The sequence below is a fragment of the Anarrhichthys ocellatus genome, unplaced genomic scaffold (assembly GCF_004355925.1).
Source record: "Anarrhichthys ocellatus isolate YVR2014 unplaced genomic scaffold, GSC_Weel_1.0 scaffold5, whole genome shotgun sequence".
NCBI classification, from domain to species: Eukaryota; Metazoa; Chordata; class Actinopteri; order Perciformes; family Anarhichadidae; genus Anarrhichthys; species Anarrhichthys ocellatus.
In genome coordinates this window covers 14,820,702-14,843,734 of record NW_022280035.1, presented here as the reverse complement: position 1 = coordinate 14,843,734, position 23,033 = coordinate 14,820,702, and the positions used below count along the sequence as shown (strand labels likewise).

Sequence of the window (23,033 nt, the reverse complement as noted above, 5' to 3'; positions counted from 1 at the left end):
TGTAAATATTACTGTGAGGAATAAATAATGTCTTCTTACCTTTTTTGTTCCCTGCCACATCAGGAGGACATAAGCAGAAGAAGAAAAGGTGTAAATATCTCAAACGGCAACAACAAGTTATTCAATGAGTCAAAACAAGTAGGACATTACTATAAGACTGACCAATGACAAAACAGAACAGGGGATGTTAAAAAACCAACAGTGAGTGGAGATGACTGCAATGGAACACTTACATACGCTATACAATAAGTAAGAAATATCTTTCTAAACGGATCAACACAACGTTTCATACAACACCGTAGAGACAGATGAAGACTGTAGCACACAATTTTCAGAAGATTGTAACGGAACAAATTTGTCATCTTTTCTTCCAGACGTCTCACGTTCTGTCATTTCATAACTAAACCATCTCGAGTTAAATGCCATCTAATACTGGAGATCAAACCCCATGCACCAGTCAAAACACTTTTGTTTAGGTTTAACACTTAGACCCCAGTGCAGGTACCCTAGATTTGTATAATCTCATCCTCATCTAAATAGACACTGGCCACTTTTCTTAAAGGAAAACTTTGCTTACAAACTATCTTAACACATGTCTGTGCCTCAGTAAACTGTACTGCTTGAGTTGCATTAATGCGAATAAGGCTTCATAATATATGTCTTTGTACATACTTTGTAAATACGAGCACTGGTGCCAGAAATGCTAGATCTGGCACCAGAAACAAGACTGAGTTCTGCAGTGAATCAGCAGATTTTCTTTGAGTGAATATAATCACTGATAATAAATGTCCACATCAACTGCATGCAATTATTGAAGCTAACAGGCGTCAGGCAGGGCATGAAATACTGCTAATGAAAAGGATCAGTACAATGGTGTTGTGTAGAAGGGCCTCTCGCAGTGCAATATCCAAGCATGCCATTCACAACTGAATGCTTATAGAGTTGAAAAACACTGACTACAGACACTTTCTGTTGTGTCAATGGGTCCATTCTATCTGGAATATATGGGACATTATGGTGGTGTAATGGTGCAGGAAATGTTTTCTTGGCACTTAGTCCAACTTAGTACTGTTTGAATTCCTCATCTCACCTGAACACTGGCCACGAAGAGATACACTTAATCAAAACCGTAGAGAACGTATACTTCCATCAAGATACTGTGTTATCTTACACTGTGATGCATCTCAAGATTGTCTCAGACACATTAGGTTTACTTCAGCATCATTTACAGGCTCCAGATCTCTCTTTGGATGAGACAACATTGATAAAACTCTGCAGGAACTGTGAGATGCTATTGCATCATCACCGAATAAATCTCTGAAGAATTTCCAGCCTGTTGTTGAATATAATTCCGGCCGAGAGAGAATCCCCACCGGTACGATACCTCGGCTCAGTCTACCTAATACAAATAATAGTAATTTTAGCATGACCCTCCCGTCCTTACTTCCAAGGTTATCTTTGTTAAGAGACACACTAAACACACTAACATATTTCAACTCAATGAGCGCAATCTCCCCCTTCTGGCCCAGGATATAATGAATATGGTACAAGATGAGACAAAAAAAACAGACGTGCAGAGCAACACGGCTTCGTTACTCACCTCTCTTCATCCATTTTCTTCTTCATCATGTCTCTCCTCCAGGCCGGCATCGATGCCAGGCGTGTAGCCTCCTCCTCATCCTGTGGAGGGACAGAGATAGGGGCCCCATGCCAGTCAGTAAAGAATTTGATCTATAACAGCTGAAATTATTAGAACAATACAAATAATCAAAAACACAATTGAATTGGTGTTCAATGCAATAAAGGGTCTCCCACAGTTCACACAAGTCACATGTGTAAAAACAAAGTCATTAATAACTCATGTTAGTTTTTAAATACTTACATCAATTTGTGTTGCAGTAAATTGGCTTTTCCGTGGTCTTACTCTGCAAAGTTATTCACTCAATAAACCTGCCTACTGAAACTTGAGTTACCTAGGGTTTCAAGGTGGTTGTAATACTATGGTGGTTGTAAGAAATTGTTAGGTCAAGGGCTTTGAAAAACTCAATCAGAGGTGGTATTGATGTGCTTCATGCTTGCAGTCTCGCATAAAGCCTCTCTACATGCTGGAGAGAGCAGGACAACACCTGCATAGCAAATCTGTAATGAAACATTAGCTCAACGTATTAGTCCAGTATACACATTCTCAAATGTCAAACCTTTGACAGATGGGCTTTATGGAACTGCGTATATAGAGCATATAGCGTACTGTGTAAACAGATGTATGTACTTACAACAGCAAATAGAGCACACATACACTCACAATAGGTTCTCTTCTCCTACTTCTGTAAAATAAGATAAAGCCTTCTCAATGGACAAGACACTGTTTTACAGGACAATTTTGGCAGATGGCGCACACAAACGGTAACTGGATCCTTTTCTCTCTTTCAGGCTGTAATCGGAGGTGGAGCGGGGGGAGAGAAAGAGGGCAGCAATCTTGGATTTCTCATCTTCACCCGACGAGATATAGATTACCCTTTCGCATTCCTCTGACTGAAGCATTTCACTTGCCCCGGCAAACATTATCCCAGGTAAGATTATATACACGGTACATTTTTAATGATTCCCCCGGGAATTACAGAGCAAGAAAAAAAAAAAATAATAAATAAATCAAAAAAAAAAAATTTGCTGATCGATTTGCTATGAAGTGTGGAAGTGCACATGTGAGTTGGTAATTAATAAAATGTCCAATTGTGGGTTGTATTGCTATTGGAACAACTTATTTACTACTGTTCATTTAAAGATGTCATCAAAGATGTACTTGTGTTTGGTACTTAAAAATGGGTCATATCCAACATTCAATACCAGCTATGTTGTATGATCAGCAGGAAAGGGACATGCACAAATAATTAGAGTGTGCAGTATTGCAGAGTTGAGTTAGTACATCCATACAAACCAACTTGCATGAGTGGAAGTAGTTCATCAGTGACTTTTTGAACCTCTAAGCTCAGCAAAGTTAGTTATGCACTGCCCATTTGACTTTCATTTAATCAGTCACATTAACATTAAGATCATTAGTGAAATCATCTTCCCTCACAACATAGGGTGTCTTTTAGAGGTAACTAGAGCCCTGAATGGAGACCAGATGAACATGGAGAGAACACGCAAACTCTGCACAAGATTCAAACCTGTCCAGTTAGAAATGAACTTCTGTTACCCAGCCTATACCCAATGGAACAAAAAAGGTTATTAGTCTTTATGACGGGTCGTCTTCCTCTGCGCCAACAGACTACATCCGTTTGAGTCCGAGGGTGTAGCCAATACATTGCAATAGCCTGGCGAGCATCTATTACAATTGATGATAGATGAAAATATTGTTTACAGGCAAGTTTCTCAAAATTTCCAATAATCCTCTGAGGAAGAAGTTCTGAATTCACTTTTATCAGCCACATTCATCTGGCTAATATTGGTGATATTCGAGAAATCATGTGCTGGTAGCAGTTGGCGACGTGTGTAGTGTTATTGCTGGCATGTTAAAGGAACAGCTTATTAGCTACTCGTATTATGTTCTTGTGTGTTGCCGTTGGTCATGAATTTGACATGCATTGCGAGTCCGATTCAGTCTTGATGTGGATACAGGCTACAACGGGATATCTATGTCATGCCTGAGCAGACCTCTGCTTAAATCAACTATAAATAGTCAGTTACACAACCTGTTGCCAGGTTTGTACAGTATAGTTTTAGATTTAATACAATCTTTCCATCTGGTTTCCTAGACAATGAAGTCAATATCAATTCAACAACTTTAACAGTCTTTGTTATGTTTTATCTGCTAATGCTCTCCATTGTCTGGACTTAGTGTTGACTTAACGGTCAATCGCATATGTATTAAGCAGTTCTGTAAATACAAATATTTGACCTTGTGCAGTGTGCAAGCTTGATGGATTACAAGTGGAACAAATGGTGGTTCTGTTCATGACTTCCACTGTAGAACTTCAATGTAGTATCAAAAACATTCACCACGCACTCAATACTGTGCAATAGCTTCACCAAATCAATGACAAATACTGTACATAAATGCAAATCTATGTATAGGCCGTTAAGTTTACCAGCTGACTGCCTTCCTTTTTGGGCTGTGAGTTGATGAAGATTCACTGTAACCTCCTTATGCCTCCTGTAAGCCACAGATAGCATGACAGCGGGTGGTGCTAAGAGGGTTATGCGAAGGTAATCTTGATGGAGACAGAAGAGACACTATGAGCATAGTGTGGTTCTTCACTGCTGGAAACGTCGCAGCCGAGGATTACGCAATCGGTGCTAGACAATATCTCTTTCATTGGTACATACTGTATATCAGATAATTGACATATTACGTCGGCCATGTTTGTCAGTTGAGTAACCGCAACAGTTGAAGTAGAATGTTTTAGGAAAGAACTACTGAAGTCATTTAATCACAAAAATGTCAACAAACTTTATTTCCATCAGGAATGTAGAAACCAAAATAATAAAGGATCACACATTTAAATGATGTAAAGCTTGAACAGATCTCTCAACAACACTCAAATTATAAACAGAGTAACAAAAATGAAGGAACGGACGATTACAATCTTTGATTTGATGTTTAACTTTAGTTGATAACAGCTTTGTCAAATTAATGCTTAAATTTGCTGACAGAAATTAGTTTTTTTTTGCAATTTTGAGCTGTGAATTACTAATGAAAAAGCTCAGATCGCTTTCTGCAAGCCTTGCATTTATTCCTGTTCATCTTTTTAGTATATAATGACAGGCACACAGTCTATAAACAAAAGCACACAGTCTCAGGCTTGAAGACAAGGGCCATCTGTGAACCACAAAGTAACCATAAACTCTTGCAAACCCATTAAAGACCTTGTTTCTTTGCCTTTGCTTTCAAACAACAAAGATCCCATAAATGATTTGAATGTGTTTCCCTCTTACTGGGTATCAAGAATGAATTGATTAGTTTTATCAAACTGTCAGTATTTTATTTCTAGTGTGCAAAGATTTACCAGTTATGTCTTTCATTACAAAGATGTCTTGAACAAACGCACTACATGACTTTTATGGCAAATCTTTTCCTTTTAATATCTTTCCTAGAAGTAGTGTGCCATGGCAGTCATATTAGATTAAAAAAGCTCTCGGTTCAGCACAATTCTAAAATATATGCTTGTAGTAAATTTGTGTCTTTTGACATCACATGCTTTCTTTTCGTCCACTTCAGCATATACAAAAGGTAAAGTCAGTACAGCTAAGTGGATGCTCTTTGCTTTTCTGCAGTTAAGTCCCTTATGTGACGTGCGCCTAATAGCTAACACACCAGATTAGTTTCCTTTCTAAGCATACTCCACTTCGCAGGTTAGTTTACCTGATCCTGCTTTTTATGCATTTCTTCTCTGGTTGTACAGGTGAACTGGTCTTTTAGTGAACCCTTAGTCCACATTATTGTTAGATATCAAAAAGCTCAGCTTCCCTCTCTTTCCAAAAGGCAAAGCTTCGGTCAATGTATCTGATGATCTCCTCATTGCTGAACTCTTTTAGCTCATAGATCACTTTAATTGAGTCTTCATTATGTTCATCCCTGTGTGGAGGTTTATCAACATCGGGTTCCTGTATCATTTTAACAGTAAGAGGCGGAACAACTTTCACTGGATCTGGTCCTGTAGTTTCTGTGGTGTCCTGCAGTGTCTCGGCTTTTGCCGTTGCATCAGTGTGTTGTTCAGTTTCGGTTGTCGAACTCTGCGTATGATCCTGCTCTGAACCTTTTCCATTAGAAACTACTGCCCCATTTGATGATATCTGCTCACTGTTTTTTAAATCCCCCCGAGTATGTTCCTCCAATGAATTCTGCAGGGTTCCCGGCACCACACACTGGCCATTGTCAGATATGGCAGCAGGTGCAGCAGGTGATGATGCTTGAGAAACATTTGATTGTGGGGCTGGTGGAGCAGGATGGGTAGGTGGTGGAGGAGGTGGAGCATGAGAAGGTGGGGGAGGGAGTGACTCCTGCATAATGGACATGTCAGGAGACATGGAATGTAGAGAAGCAGTCATCACACCTCCCCCATCAATTGAGTCTCCAAAATACTTGTGTTTTATGTCTTCAAAACCATCTGCCCAGTCTCGCTTCCCTCTCTCAATTTCCTCCATGACCTCCTTGTGAAACTGCCTTATGACCTCCCATTTATGGCTGCCAAGACGGTCAAACATCTCGTAGCACAAGAGGTGGCGGAATTTGCGCTCACTGCGAGACATGTTCATTTCCAACAACTGGAAGTATCCGAGCATGAAGAGGTCAAGGGTTAGGCTTTTATAACTCACAGGCAAGCCGTTGATGTGGGGCAAGAAGTGCTCTGGCCAGTAGATCATCTGGACACGACTCAGCCTGCGGATCTGGCGTGTGGGCACTTGACTCATAATTGTCCTCCAGTGGCCAATCAGATTCCCTACCACCTGCTTCGACTTCATGAAAAGGAGGAGTTTATCGTCTTCGCTCTGCATTTCACCACCGATCTGTGCACTAAATTGGTTGTAGTCCTCCCAGCCAACGTTTAAATGACTTCCTCTCTTACCAGTGTGTTTAGTCTGGTACGTTTCAGAGATGGTATACTTCCGCCAGTGTTCAAGGAACAGGAAGACAATTCTTTCTTTCCTCATTTCAATGCATTCCTGGACATAGCTTAGATCTGTCTGAACCTCCAAGCTTCTTGTTAATTGACCATCATTTAAAACGGGGTCTGCAGAAAGAACCTGATTGAAGTGTTCAATGTTAGTTGGAGCCATTACCTCAGAGGGCGCATACGACTTAGGAGCATGAGATGCGATAATAACTGGCTCTTCAACAAGTGGTAAGATTGATTGTTCCACTAACGGTAAATCTCCATTGGTATGGGACTGAGGGACCTCAGCAGAGGAACAAGGGACATCATCCTCACAAATTGTCTCTGGACAATAACTAGACTGACTGACCACAGGGAGTGACCTTTTGCGCATGTACACCCTATTTGCATTGCTATCTATAGACTGCTCATTATGAATTTCATAATTGGCCTTGAGGTTCTTCACTGAAACTCCACACTGCTTTATCTCCTTCTCTACATCCTCTCTTGTTGAGAAGGACTGAGATCGTCCAATTAAGCCAGTGCCAACGGATTCTCCTAGTTCCGATTGACCTGGGCTCACATTCCTCGCCTCTTCTTGAGAATATCCAGGACATATTAGATCCAAGATGTCTATCTCTTTCCCCCCCAGGGTGGCAAGAAGAATGGCCATACTCTTGAGCAGGGTAGAAATCTTGCTGCACCAGGCTGGAAGATCTTCAGCTTGGCCATGTACCTGCTTTGGATTGACTGAGAAGTGCCCTTGATTGAGGGCAGCAGAAACTGGAAGGAGCTGGTGAAGCTCCCGCTCAAGTTCTTCCAGCTCCTTCTCAACTTCTGAAACTTTGTGCATGACTTGCAGGTTCTCAATTTGTTTCTCGATAAGGTTGAGGTCATCCTCTGTCATCAGTTCCCCAAATGGGCCCAAAATGGCATTGTGGATATGGGAGTAGTGCCATTCCTGAGGCTGGTAGTGTCCGCTTGCCGCAAACTAAATCAGAGGCCAAAGGAGACCAAAAGACAAGAACAAAGGGAAGGAAGGAGGATTCCTTCAGCTCAAAGTTCCTGGTGTGAACACACGTTTCACTTCAAATCCATCTCGACACACATGATTTACATGGATTAAGTGGTGCAATGGCACTGCCTCATTACAAGCACAGGACTTTTAATTTTGAGTCAAGGAGAACAGAGAAAGCTTTGTCCTTTTGTGTGTGTGTATAATATATATATATATATATATATATATCTGATCGCTCCCATTGTCAGTTTTTATAGTCTTAGTTAGTAAACTACACAAATGCTGAATACTGCCATCCAGCAGTAAAGTCTTTCATGTGTCTGCATCTCAAATATGTTGTAACACTGCACTGTGGTGCAATGTTACATTGTTACATCACTGTCACGAGTGCAACAGATAGACACACTGCAGTCCACACCTATCACTGATGGAAAACCACACTGGGTGTGGTTGGAGGTGCAGCAGAGTTGAAACTGTCAACCTGAAGAGGTTAGTGCAACAAAGGTTTTTCTGATTAAGGGACTTGGTATGGATTCCTCTTAAACGTATCATGATTTTCCTCAGAAAAAAATAAAAATAAATAGTATTTAGTATTTTTGTTATTATTACTGGTGGACCTGTAGTGTGAATGGGCTTGGCATCACACCACTGAATCAGCATGTATCAACTTGGAGCCACAAAACTCCATCATCAAACACCAGCCCACACTGAGAGTCCAAAGTGTGTTCATGTGGTGATGGGCATTGTAGTCAAGTATTCAATTCACTGCACCCCAAAAAGTCTCTTGGCTATTAATAAAGACTGTAAATATGAAAAAGGAAACATGCATAGAAATGAATCAAGAAACAAAGAAATTTGAAAATTAGTACGTATATGGATGACTACATGTAGAGCTAGTTAGGTCCAATGTTCTTTCATACAATTAGTAATAAGTTATCTTTTGTATTTTTTACAGGGGAAAAAATATCACTAAAATACTCTGTTCAGCTTAGTTTAGGCCTGACAGCCAGTTAGACATGCCAATGATGCTACTGCACATCAATAGATCATCACCGTCACTAAAGGACATTGTAGACAAAGCTCTACCTGCTGGTTCATTTAAGAGTATAAGATTGTTCAGATTACTAAAAGTATGAATTACTAATTATCTTGTCTTAATACACATAATATCAACACATTGCATTGACCGCTAGATTACTAGATGTCATTGATGACATTAAATTTCTTCCTAAAACCCACTTATGCAATTTTCACAAAGATCCTGACATTCACCAATGTTTTCATATTTGAGATTTGTAGAACAGAATTTACGCATATTCAAGAGCTCACAGCTGAGATGTTGCAAATAATTGGAATAATATTTGTTTTTTTGTGTTATCTTTAATTCAGGGTGGGAGGGAAGTTCTATGGGTCCAACAAACAGCGATCTTTAAGCCAGGAGATGGCAGTTGTCAATGTCGATGTTTTTGTCACGTAAGTAATAGCACTTCCGTAGTTATTTTAACCCAAACAACATTCTATTACTAAATCTAACTAAGTGCTTTTGTTGCCGAAACCTTACCGAGTTTCCTGTGAAGTTTATTTTGAAAAGAACGCATGTATGTAACGAGCTGAAATTGACACGTGTTGCAGGCTTCAAACCGTTGTATGAGGATACGTTGACCCAATAGGCAACCCTCTTACTACCAGGTTTACAAAAACAAAGCGGAAACCAAAACAAAGTTCTAAGTGTTTACCGCTTTATCTTTAAACTTTTTATTGTATTTGCAGAGTGCACAACACATTTCACAACTATACATTTCATGCCCTTTCATGCAGATTGGCAGGGTGCTTGCCTATGCTAATTAGGTTCAACTGGCACATGCCTTCGCTTTACGAGGACAATGGGATTCATCCTTATACGTACACAGGTACAAACAATTATCCCGTTTAACATGTCTTGAATCATGTAGACTTTTCTTAGGACCTTTAAGAACAAATTTAAGATATTGGTGAATGGGGCCCCTTGATTCTAAAGCCAAATAATCAAATTTAGACGCTTTATTGTGAAACAAGTTCAGTGTTCTGACTGAAACCTTTGTGAAAACGTAGGCCATTTTATTTGGTTGCAAGATAAGTAAGTGTAAGGCAGGTGAAGGCAATTAAATTGTAAAAATGCTCAAAAGCGATCAAGTCCCTCACTGCGTCTCATTTGACAGTACAAGAAAAACTCTATCACACTATCAGGAAAGCAAAGATGAACGTGTAGTCTCAACTCCCATTGGCTGTTTTACCCCGACTAACTGTTTAATTGACAAGTCAACAAGACAGCAAAACACATGTCATGCATGAATACTAAAATAACATTCATACAACCTCATTGTTCAAAATCACAAAAATGAACACTCAAATCCAAGCGCCAGCTATCCCCTTTGTGTTCTTATTTATTTCAAACTGAGCCATATATAATCAAGAGCATTTAAAAATGTACCGGACCGCAAATGGGATAGCTAAGACACAATACAGCTTCTTGATCTTTCCACAGCCATGCAACATCATGCCTACCTTGCGCTTGTGCTCCTCCTCCTCTTGCATCTTGACCTGAAGCTTTCGCACCATCACCTGTCTCTTCCATTCAGGGATCGCTTTCCCCTGTTCGTCAAGAGTGGGCACTAGCGCTTCCACGTCCGCAAGGCTCATCTTTCGCCCCGACTCTGCTCCGCCACCGTTCCCATTAATAACGGCATTGGAGGACAGTTGCTCGTAGCTAGCAGAGGTCGACATGGTCCTGGCAGATCCAGAACCAGTAGGACTGGGACTAGGACTAGGGGTGGCCGGTGGTGAGGCGAGCGACCTATCGGATGGTGGAGTGGACGATGGCTTGGCTAGTGGGCTAGATGTGCGGGTCTCTGGTGGTGATGCAGTGTTTTCCTAGACAGAAAAAAGACACCAATGGACAGGAAAACATGGTCTGTGACAAAACTTTAAACTTTTTAAAAACCAGTAACCACTCTCTTATTTACATCCTTATAAAAATGCAACTGTAAGGCAGAGTTAGACATTCTTGTAAAAGGTTCATATTTCACACAATGCCAAATTTCTTCCGGATTCGGACATATTCTTCTAGCTTAAGTGTAACTCATACGATGTATGACCATGTCGACTCTGACTCATTCAGTATAAATGATGACACTATAATGTGTATCAAGTTATTGCGGTCATGACATTTCTCAATGGCGCAACAGTACTACAGTTCCCATGATTGAGGGGATCCATCCGTCGAGTTCAGAGAGCTCCGCTGTCCCCTCGCTAACATCGTGCACAGTTTCCAAACTTATCAAACTTGGCAATTAACAAATTCTGTGGCAAGAACCCTGAATCATTAGTGAAAATTAAATTCTGATTTGTAAAGTTGCACTTATATTATCATGAAGGAAGCATTACTGAGGGGTTCACTGGTGGACAGCGACGTAGAAGTGTGTCACAGGTATGTCCCTGAATACCTATTAATCACACCTTTGATGGGTTTGGGATAATTTGACTTAATTCCTGTCATTTTTCTGGATTAATTTAAGTCAGTGTGTCTATACTTGGTTTAAAATGGAGAGGCAAAGTGCCATCAAATGCACAAGTGATTGATAACCCTGTGGCTGAATTTCCATATTTGTCCGTGACTGTTACATAATTGTGTCATCAGTGGTTGTGGAGGGCTGTGGACCTACATTGTTGCCTGTGGGTCCGCTGTTGGAAAACACAGTGGTGTAGCCTTTACTGTGAGGTGTTGGCTTGAGGCTCTTCCCTGCTTTGATCTCTGCCAGCAGCTCCGAGTTGTCGCCAGTGGGGGACATCATGTTGAAAGATTTTGTGCCTGCAGACAAAAGGATGGAGCAGAAAAGTGAAACCGAGTAGAAAGAAAGACGGAGGGAGAGAGAAACCGAGAGAGTGAGGGATAGAGATACACTGAAGAAGAGGGAGAGAGAGAACGGTTGGGTGGCATTTCAGTGTTAAATATTTCATCCGATCAGGCAGGTAACAATGCTGCCCTCCAGCATGTTGCACAGTGACAGGAGGTCATTATGGCGTCTACTGAGCCTGTCTCTCAAGGATAAGCTTAATAAGGTTCTTTTTTAGATGTTTTACTGTGATTAGCGTTTTCATTTATAACCCTTTTGGGTTCACGGTTTGCTTTAGACATGTATCTCTGAAACACAATTAGGATTTATCAAATGACTTTCCAGCTACCAAACTCCCTTAAATATATTGCCAAGACATTGCAAATGAACCAATGCGAATTCAACACATTCGGCAACTGTTGCATCAGTCAACAATTGCAGTTAGCTGGGATTAGACGGGGAGAAGCAATTCCAAATGATTCCACTACAGTGAACCCAAAGAGAGGAGGCAAGACAATCTCTTTCAGTGTCACCTGACATACACAGCTAAGCTACTGCTGAACTTTAAAAAAAAAAAAAAGTAGGTTTCCATGAACCCTAATCTGAACAATGCAACAAATCGTCAAGTACGACCTCTCTTGGAACTGCCATTACAAAGGAATTGCATTTTCACTGTTCAAAGACAGATAAAAGAAAGAAAGAAAATTGAATTGTCAATCAGGCAATGCCAAAGTAGCTTACCCATGAGGCCATATTTTTTTTGCACAACTTGCTTATTAATACAAAAAAGTTTTTCCAAAACAGCAGTTAACAGTGTCAATGGGAAAAGTATAGGACAATAACAAAGAAGCTATTATTTTAGTTGTTTCTATGCAACACACATTTAAGATGTGGCCGGAAAATTCTTTGATCTAATGCGATAATGTAACGTACAACCAACTATTATAGCAGCTATACATAGTTATTTTAAAACATTTACTTTTTACATATGTTGGCCCAAACACATCAAGAGCCAACAGCTACCTCACCTGTTTTAGTGAATGTAAACCTCCAATGAATTGAATATCCTTAGTCCCTCATTGATCACTCATTTTCTAGTCGGGGAATGGAAAAAGTCCTCCCGTAAAAATGTTCCTTGTTGAGGCAACCACAATGGTCGAGCTGGACACAAAGCCTCGCTAGCCAGCCACCCTCCTCGCTCTCCCTCTCCCCCTCTCTCTCTTGGGGAGGAGAGAGCAGTATTCTATTAAAGACCCATCATCACAGTTGGGGGAAATCTAAAGGAATCACCAGTAACTAGAAGTGACAGCGAGCCATTGGCAAGCCGGCCAGGAATTAACACGCATGCACACGCACACATGGACGGATACAGTTAGGTTGACACACACACACACACACACACACACACACACACACACACACACACAGACACCCTTCAATCCCCAGCTTGTTAGTCCACCTTACCAGACCAATCCTTACTGCAGCAAACCTGACACACAATTCAATCATACGCACATTCTTGACATGCATATACTCTCACAGTTACTGAATTACAGAGAAATAAAGAGTCTGATGACCGACACCAACAAGCCTTATACAATGTGCAGTTGTTCACACTCAAACTGTGGCCCGTAATAGGTTTATGAATAAAAGGAAACAGCTGCTGAACCCTGACACACTTTTACAACAACGCGTGACATCTCTTTAGGGTTAGTTTTGAGTCAACAGATTATATAATTCAGTAGAGTACTAAAACTATTTCTTACTTAAATGTAACTGGATCAGTCACAAATAAAGTATGAGATTTAATTTTGGCAATATAAGCAGCCTACCTTCATCCATGTTCCCCAGACAAATCTTCATTGCAGAGCTCCAGAAACACCGGATTATCCACAATCAAATGGGTTTCAAGGCTAAAACGTTACACCGGACTGAGGTCGGTGTACTCATATCTGTTTGATTAAACCGTAGTATTTGTGCGTTTTCGAGCCAAAGGTTAAGTGTGTGTGTGTTTTACATTATTCTGTTCAGGGCTCAGGGGTGTGGACTCAACAGGTCTGCCAGAGTAAAGGAGGGTGGAGCTGTGACAGGTGGAGAACAATTGACGGCCTTTTATGATGGACATCACAGCACAAAGGGTTTCCTGCTCTGGTTTAGAAATCGGAGTCAGGCTGCTTTATCCGTTAATAGCTGCATTGTCGCAAAGCACTTCAGATAGAGATGTGTCCTGTAATATAAAAAGTAAGATCCTCTCCATTTGGTTAATAAGTAGAAAACAATATAAAACCTTTTTAAACGATCTACAATGTTGCCGCAGCTTTTTCCAATCAGCCACCTGGTTTATTGCCATCGTCAGAATGAGCATCTGAGCTGTGAATTCATCTTGAGCTCTCGGATGTGTTGGTGACTTTTCATTTTATGACCACCTAAATGTTTATTACCTGATTAACGGTGACGCACAAATCTTGCCATTAGTGAGCACACACTGCTCTTTGGCTTTAAGTATTTTATTGGTATCCTACCATTAGGCAGCAGGTGGAGCATAAATGGATGAGACAATTGAATATTTGGTGAACAAAACGTAGAGATAAAATACAACAAAAAGGTGCCTAAATGGAACAATTAATAGTTTACAGCTTAATTGGTGTCGCTGTTTATTACTGGTTTGTAAAAAACAGTGGTGTATATTGCCCTATGAGCTACTTTTCAGCTATGACACAAAGCTGAAACCATTATACCGTAAATGATAAAATAATGAGCTTCCTCACATGTCGTGTCCATGACAAATATGCCTCACAACAAAAAATATCTTTATTTGTACCCTATGGGACTGTTTTATTCATTAGAAAATGAGGTTATTGGAAAAATCTAATTCAGTATACTCACAATAGTTGGGTTTCAAAAATGTGGATTTTAGTGTATAGCCTCAAACTACAGTACACGTGAAAGTAATTTATTCTATTTCTCTTCACTGTATTGATATTTAAAAGCTTACTGTAAATGAATTACCCAAAAGATTTGGTGGTGGTTTTCTAAAAAGAAATACTACTGTAATGGTGAATTTTTTTTTTATGTCGTAAAAAATGAAAAGTCAATCCAATATCTTTCTGAATTTGTTACTGGTACAGTGGATATAAGCCTGTCTACATAGTTCTTCTGTTTATTATGATCAAAGGACTTTTTCTCCTGTTGTAAAATGAAAATAGATAATTTTCCTTAACAATTGATGTTACAATTGTGAGTTTATTTGTCTCGAGAAAAAAAAAAAAAAGGACAACTATCTTTTGCTTTGATAAGCTGGATACACAGGTTGAATTGCTGTTAATATTAATATGAAAAACTCAAGATTATGATAACTGGAAAGTGTGAAGGCCTGTTATAAACCCCAAATTCGATGTGTACGACGAGTGAACTGATTTTAGTTGAAAGACTGGTCGGCAGTCTGTACTTACTCTTCATCAGTCTCCCTCCCTCTGCCTGAGTAGCAGACATATCGCCGCCTTGACAGAGCAGCATTGAGGACAAACCACGGCAGGGAAAAAAGTGGAAAACCAAAAACAACCAAAAACAGAGAGGAAACATGTGGAGATGGAGCAGATGAAAGAAGGAACATGTAAACACAAACGTACGGTCAGGGGACTAATGGGGAGAAACATGCTATATCAGCAGAAGAACCGTGTTGGCTTGCCAATTAAGAAAATTAGCAGCATGAATGTATAATTATTACAGAAAGAGAAAAGCAATCAGGTTGCTGCTATGTTTTATCTTGTTGCTCTTCATGTTACTGCTGTTTGATCCGCTGTTGCATGCCGAGCCATCTCGGATACCTATCTCCAATTTTTGCTTAACAGACTCTGCTATGTTTTGTGGATTCTTTGATACAATAGTGTGATGTGCTTCATTTGCTTCCAAGTGTGTTAGTTATTATATAATGAATTGCTTATTTTTGTATTGTGGTTGATAACTAATTAGTTTAATGCATGTGATACATTCTGATAGTACGTTATATGATCTTAAACCTTTAACAGGGATGAGACATTTTATTAGGCATAATCAAATTCGACAACTTTTCAATTTTCAAAGCTTGTTATCTTGAGTAAAATTGAGTATTTTGGAGAAAGACTGACCCACTTTACCTCACATTGAAGACTAGAACAGCATGCACACTGTCAGACCGCTGCATCCAGGGCAGCACAAGGCACTTAAGGAAATGGATGAACACTAAACTAGTTCTTTGGGTAATGGTAGCCCTACATCATTAATTTATAATCCTTTATTTAGGATGCTCAGGTCAGACTCAAATAATTGTTACCCAGTGAGATAACAATCATTTCAGTTTGACCCGAGCAGAAAGCTGCTTTCTATGAATAATTGTACAATGATGTGAATAAGCATAAATATCGCCAGTAAATACATGTATTGCCTTTTTCTTTTTTTAAGAACTTTCAACAAATGTCTAGTGCAAGGGGACAAAAGTAGGAATTGAAGGGAGATAAAAAGGGTGGAGAAAAGAAAAGGGGGAAAAAGCACTCACTTCCTGATGAGGAAGATAGACGTCGCTGGTTGGAGGAGGTGCTACTGGCAGAGCGATTGTGGGTGGTTGCCGTCTCCGGGGGCAATGGAGGAGGTGGAGGTGGTGTCGGTGTGTGATTGCTCGCAGGAAGAGGAGGCGGAGGTGGAGGAGGAGGTGGGGGCGCCGCCGACTCCTCTGTGGTGGCATTCTCTGAGCTGTGGGCGGGGCTGTCGCTAGGCTCCTCCAATAACACGGAGCCCTGATCGGAGGAGAGGGAGGGACGGAGAAGAATTAGTCGGCTATATTTTTCACACATTATCTTTTTCCTAGCGCCCACATTGTTATATTACTCTGTAAGCCAATATTTGATCACTGATAACAGGGATGTGACGGGTGGCCCACGGACCGATATTCCACTGTTAAAAACACTACTTGAACAATGATCATCAAAATGTTGTGATATTTGCATTCCATTTGCCAGCTGTTATATTCCTAAAACATGTGAAATTGTGTTAACAAAACTAAAAGAAAGCCTAAACAAAATACCTTTTTTTTTTTAAATAAATGAAGAAAACAGTATTATTATACAATCAATTAAACACACAACGGTGACGGTGAATTTGTTTTCCCTGCTTGTATAGGCATGCCACATGAAACTCCCGCTGGGCTGAACGAGCATTAAATTATTTCAGACTGTCGAGAGTGACGGATGTGTGCAGCCCTATTAGATGTGTCCCCCCTCTGCTTCCTGCCACCTTCAATCAACTCATGAAGACCTAACACCCTGTTGCTAATAACAGAGCTAATATGACCTAATCTCAAGGGGAAACTCTGAGGGGAAACAGTGGGAAGAAGCCATCTGTCACTGCAAGTGATAGTGCTTAAACCCCCCCCCGCCCCTCCCTCCCAGTGTGCGCGTGTCTGACACGCTCTGAAAGCGTGCCATAACTCTGCTGGGGGCAAGTTAATGGGCCGTGACATTTAACTCGACCCCGCCCTCCCCCTTCTTTAGTTCTGCGGACGCGTGCTCATCATTGTTGCCCCCCTTCACTTTTTAAACCCCCCAGAGAGTTGGTGGGGAGGGGCTGCGTCCAGATGGGTCGTGGCAGCACGTGCTGTTGCTCCCGTTGATTAGCCGGTCCATCTGCTAGGGTGCCTCAGAGACCAGCAGAGGCCCCACTGGGACCTTAATTGGCTCAATGTGGATTGTACTCCGTATCATCCAGAGGTCCCCCACCACTGATACCCTTGAGATTATAAGAACACCTCTCCAGGGACATTGATGAGACCCTAACAGACTCTATTCATTCAGCTGCCTCTGCAGGTATGTGGCAGCAATCAGGTGCTTTATGACCAGGATTCTGTTTCACTTACATTAGTCACTAGAAGCCTTGTCAAAAAGTTTACTTTAAAATTCTGTAGCATTTCCAAATAAAATTGACACGGTGCCCTTAATCACCGCATTTGTGTTGATCAGGAAATCAATGAAAAAATGTGAATGTTTTCCCCAAAACCTGAAGGATTAAATTGACCTTTTTATTTTAATGTGATCTCACAGACTCAGTGTTGTTTGTAGGTTGAAATAACTTCCATTCATTAATACAAATAGCTTGTAATATACTTAAGATTTGTTTCTGTCACTAAAACAACCACATACATAAAACAGATTCCGTGGTATTGACGCCCGTCATGATGTGTGGTTGTTCTGAGTTTGTTCTTTTGTAGGTCTTGGACAGTTTACACAACAGGGTGGAGATTTAAGAAGCGATGGAAATGAGGGAGACGTTTGCATCAGCTGGCAAACAAAAGCTCAGGTGGACACAACACAAGGCTGAGTGGCATAATGCACAGGCAAATAGTGCATTATGGTAATATAATGCCAACACACCGCCACTTAGCTAAACCGCATCCTGAATAGGACTTTATAAGCAGCCCACAGTACGAACAGTACAACCAGGGCAAAGTACAGGAACCTTTTGACAAACCCTGTACCAGTATGCATTAGAGTTACAGCCAATATACTATTGTTTTGAATACTGCAAAAGACAAACATTACGCAATGTATGCTAAATTACATGGCAATATCAAACATCATGTAAAATGAGCTGCTTCCCTGATGAATACAGATGCACCACATCTGATTTCCCAGTCGATGTCAGATGACGGGCAGTATTACATCAGCACCAACATGTTTCTTTTTTATGTCACAAACAGCGGAGAGCCGGCTTACCTCCTCGTTGGGCGCCATGCTTTTGCTCCCTCGGGGCTCGGCTAAGTCGCTGCCCAGGGCCTTGTAGTAGTCCCCAGTGCTGGGCTGCTTGCTGAAGCTCCTTGACCTCCTGTTTGAATCCACACGCCGCAGTTTGTCGTGGCTTTCTCCAGGAGTCAGCTGATTAAAAAACAAATGTGAATGTGAAAAATGAGTCACTTTAAATAGCTTTGGTTTAACCTGCTCATTCGCCCCACTTGCATATTTTTCTGAATATAACTGTTATTAGCCCAGGTATGAGAAATTAAACTTATAAGTACAGGAATTACACATAGACATTTTTGTTTTTAGCACCTTATGAAAATATTATTCGAGCTGAAATGATTAGTTAATTAATCGATTTGTCTTTTGAATAAAATTGTTGACTGCTTTGACCAAAGTAACCAAACATTTCCTGAATCAAGCTTCTTTAATGTAACAATTTCAATTATTTATGTTATGGGATAGTAAACTGAATATATTTCGGTTTTGGACTGTTGGTCGGATAAAACATCACCTTAAAAAAAATAATAATCAAGACAAACGTATAAATCAATTATTAATATGCAGCAAAAAAAAATTATTTGCAGCACAAAGCAAGGGTAATAACTTTAAGGAAATATAAATATATACAAGTAATATACAATTGGTATTCATTTATATAAAAAAAGAGAAGAAAGTAAAATAATTCAAACTTGATGACAGTTATGGTTCTAAAATAATAGTTGCCAACATTAGTATTTGGTTGACAAAGCTTTTTAGAAATACAGAGTGGTGAACGGCTAAACGGTACTTTTGTCATTTGTGGGCCAACACACTGGAAGACACACATAGCAGCTTTTGTTCTGAGATTAGCTCTCTCGTGTGACCAAAGCAGCCTGAAACATAACAAGGCTTTAGTTCCGTTCTAGTAAAACATTCGCATTGTTTCATGTAAAGACTGCTGTGCCACAGAACATACGAGTTCACGTGCAGCTTTTGAACCAGTGTAAGAGAGACCCTTCTGTCCACAGAGAAGGGTCAGAGGTCACTAACTCGGCCCTTTGAGTTGAGCACTCTCACTTTCCTTCTGACATCTATCTCAGGCAGCTGTACCTGGAAAGATTGGATAGCAAAGTCCTGTAATTCTGAGCGTTTTCACTGTATGCTGCTATTAGAATATAATAACCAGACATTAGCAGTATAGATAAGCTCACCTTGCATGTTGAGCAGCTGTAATGAATAACATGAAAAGTCCTTCAGGTCAATCTGTGGGTACATTTTCCTAGTGAAAAATGTATCTAATTTGCATCAAGTATTTGCCTCAAAAAAGTTAAAATGAAGTCTCTTCCGTGGCATTACTTCTTTCCAACAGTGTGTCACAAAAAGGTGTGTAAATGTGAAAAAGGAAGCCCCCTTTTCATCGTATATATTTTTGAAGACTTAACGTTGAAAACCGTCAACTACAAGCATGCCTAAGTCATCATAGCAAAATGTATAGTCACTTTGCCTTTCAAGTCCAGGGAAATAAATGACAGCTGACCTCTGACCTCTCCTCCATTGAGGCGTCACATTTTAACTCCTCTTAAGCTTATTTAGTGTTGTTGACTCATGTCTGCTGTCAAAGACTTGGTCCCTGAGCACTCGGCGGGTGGGAGGGTAATGTGAGCAGGGGAGCACTACAGATGGTTTGATTGTCATCCTCTGGGGAGGTGGGCCAACAAAAGCAAATGTGCAAAGCATTGTAGCTGCCTCCCTCCCTCACACAGACGTACAAACGCCTCCTTTCTTCCCATTATACGGATCTGTCTGTCAGCATGAAGTTATTGTTATATATTTGTTTTTACAGTCGAATGCATTTAAATGCATTATCAAAGGTTGTTTTTTTTTTTTTTAGCCCTGCTGCGGTTTGAGATGGTTCAGCACATCTGCTGAACCACGTGGTTTTGCAAAACTCTCAGATAACGAAAGGTCACACACACAGGACGACTGTGCCATTTTAAAATGAGTAACAAGTGACTTGGACTCCAAGAAACGTAGACAATCAAAACATGACAAGATGCAACACATTCATTGTTGAGCCAAATGGCAGCTCAAACCGCTCCACAACCTTTCAATTATCTAAAATACACAAAGCAATTTGTTCTGTCTTTGCCAGCATTAGTAGCCCAAACTGGTAAAAAAACAAAAAAACAAGCTCTCTTCCTCCTCTGAACACCTTACCGTAGCATTAACAATCCTCTCCTGCAGCTCTGCTCCTGTCTGGACTGAGCCTCATCCACAAACAGAGCACAGAGAGTAGCTGTCACCAAATCCAGAGTGTCACCTCCTCTCTGCTCGGTGCTACGCCTGCCACTCTACCTGCCCTCTCACTTTACCTACAGGCCTCATCAATATCCTATCGGGCCGCCCACAGCAGGAGCAATGATGTCACCACCAGCAGCCCGCAGACCAAACAATCCCCAACCCCGCCACAGTGCCTCTTATGCAAAACACAAAGACCCAGGTGCTGCCCTCACCGTGGCTGACCGCACTCAAATCTCTCAGGTTTGAGGGATTATTAGAATATTCTAGCCTTCAGTCCCCTGAATTAGTGGCAGAAAATATTCTAATCAGGGCTGAGATGTTAAAGTCCACATTTTCTAGAGAAACTACAGCAGGTCAAAAGAATTAAAAAAAAAAAAACAACAACGAGAGAGGCAAAGCAGTCATTTGTTTGGCTGCTTCTCACGAAAACATTTGACTCCAGTCAAGGCAAATACAGACAAATGAGATGCGAGAAGCAGCAGAGAAAGCCGACAGTAAAAATCTAAAATGTGCGAAAGTTCTGTTACCGACAACACCATCCAACAATAAGTTTAGAAAACAACAACTTGTCTACACTCTGAGCTGTAATACGTCTACTTGTCGTGAGATTGGTCCTTCTGATCGGCTCCGTCCATGGATGAGGTTACTGTTCCCTGTTACTATGGCGCCCAAGGTAGATTGTTTTTCTAAATGTATATGCATGTGATCTGAGCACTGGCTTTTGTTAAATTGGTAATGAGGGCGAGCCCCGGGCTGGTCACCTGGGTACAGAAAGGAGATGGGGGGGGGGGGGGGGGGCGCTATAGATATAAACACACACACACACACACACACACACACACACACACAACCTGGGAACTTTATAACATCTAACAACAACCGACTTTGCAGATCTAAAAACAAAGCCTCCTTCTGAGCAATTCATTTTATTTTTACAGCTCCTTGACTTTGTACTATACTTCTGCTTTCATATGAAACGATACATCACTGAAATCCTTTAAATTAGGCTGATTTAAAGATGTTACTGCAAATTAATATACAAGATTAAAGCCTTTTGCTTCTGTTGTACTTAAAAAAGCAAAATTAGCAAAAATATGTCTCACATTTGTCGTGCTTGTCTGAAACTAAAGCGACTTGTTCATACAACTGAACAGAGACTGGTATCGTTCTACCATCCTGCTGGAAGTCATGGCAACAACCAGGAGATAAATGCTTCATGAGGTGAAAGTGATCTCTCAGATTGATTATCTTTGTCGTAATTACAGTGTTCTCTGACCAACCCAATTACAATTCAGTCAGACTAACGTCACAACCCGTTTTTAATGCACTTCACAGCAGCACCGAAATACCAGAAACGGCACTGAAACTAATGTTGATGCCGATTTTAAATTGCCGCTCCTCTAAACACACTTTTGAGTGATCTGTAGCCAGATTAATTACTGGAATTAAGATCAAGCCCATCACAACAACCATTGTGTGTGTCAGGCGTGCCACGGTAATGAGCATCTTTGTTAGCCTCGTTAGCCATGCTAACACAATAACATCTTTGTAGGCACACTGTTACACAACAGCAATCGTCCGACTGATTAGACACAAGGGAAAATGGCAGCCAATTGGCAATTTACACACCGGTCCTTCTGCTTCTTTAGGATCTTTCCATATCACTCATCATGTCACAGACTCCGCAAAACATTTTTCCCAAAGCTTGAGGTATTTATGCTTTACTACACTGTCTGCTTGTCGTTACACAAACTCAGAGGGTGACACCTAACTGATAATATCTGCACAGTGAAACTTGATGGACGGGCACAAACAATGATCCACTAAAACATGTTTTTGCATTTGGAGATTTCCCTCTAGATGAGGAAATATTTGCACGGCCCTGAGGCTCGACTTACAAACTGTTTAAAATGTGAGCTCGGGCAGGAGCTCACTACCTCTGTCCTTACCTCCGTCTTGCTGGTGCTGCTCTCCACGTGACGCAAGTTGCTTTTCACCTTCAGGAACTCCGCTGATGTCGGCTCCTGAGGGGGCTGTGGCGCCGGGTAGGTCGGGGGTGGAGGGGGCGCCGGGGGAGACTGTGGGGGAGGTGGGGGTGGAAAGGCTGGTGGTGGTGGTGGTGGTGGGGGGGGCTTGGAGGCAGTATCAGCGGGTATCTCATTCTTTTTGGGCACGTCGGAGCCAATGTCTGGGTTTAGCATGTCCATGTACGCCTGCATGTCTGAAATGGCTGACTCTGATGCACCTGTGACAAAAGGGTAAAACGCAGCATTAAGTTAACCTTGCTTTACACTGTTCAAACATGAATGAGAAACATGAGTTCCTCTTATGATGGTCCACCTCTCCATCCAACAAATAATCTACACACTGCCACTAGGGTGCAGCACCAGTGTACCATGCACCTGTGACATGAACCAATAGGAAGTAAACTGCTGCATGATATCAGCTTTACCTCAGTGCATAGCTTAGGGTTGCACCATTGCTCTGATGAAACACCAGTTGA

The 23,033-nt window shown here is 41.0% G+C and overlaps 2 protein-coding genes across 3 annotated transcripts in view; both read right to left on the bottom strand.

Annotated features, from left to right (window-relative positions):
• The window catches only part of espn (espin), a 39,067-nt gene that overhangs the window by 3,505 nt on the left and 12,529 nt on the right, over window positions 1-23,033 (bottom strand). For both annotated transcript variants that reach the window (XM_031845235.1, XM_031845236.1), the window contains 7 exons: window positions 22,480-22,775; window positions 18,227-18,385; window positions 16,018-16,255; window positions 11,313-11,458; window positions 10,156-10,521; window positions 1,601-1,680; window positions 40-51 (listed from right to left, as the gene is read on the bottom strand). In XM_031845235.1, the coding sequence (XP_031701095.1) occupies window positions 40-51; window positions 1,601-1,680; window positions 10,156-10,521; window positions 11,313-11,458; window positions 16,018-16,255; window positions 18,227-18,385; window positions 22,480-22,775 (1,297 nt within the window). The remainder of the gene's footprint in view (window positions 1-39; window positions 52-1,600; window positions 1,681-10,155; window positions 10,522-11,312; window positions 11,459-16,017; window positions 16,256-18,226; window positions 18,386-22,479; window positions 22,776-23,033) is intronic.
• On the bottom strand, window positions 1,698-7,759 carry LOC116382295 (espin-like protein). Its single transcript, XM_031845238.1, has one exon. The coding sequence runs from the start codon at window positions 7,498-7,500 to the stop codon at window positions 5,443-5,445; it is 2,058 nt and encodes a 685-aa protein (XP_031701098.1). The 5' UTR covers window positions 7,501-7,759; the 3' UTR covers window positions 1,698-5,442.

Coding starts and splice junctions, on each gene's coding strand:
- LOC116382295 (XM_031845238.1), bottom strand. CDS start 7,500: ATGACAGAGGATGACCTCAACCTTATCGAGAAACAAATTGAGAACCTG.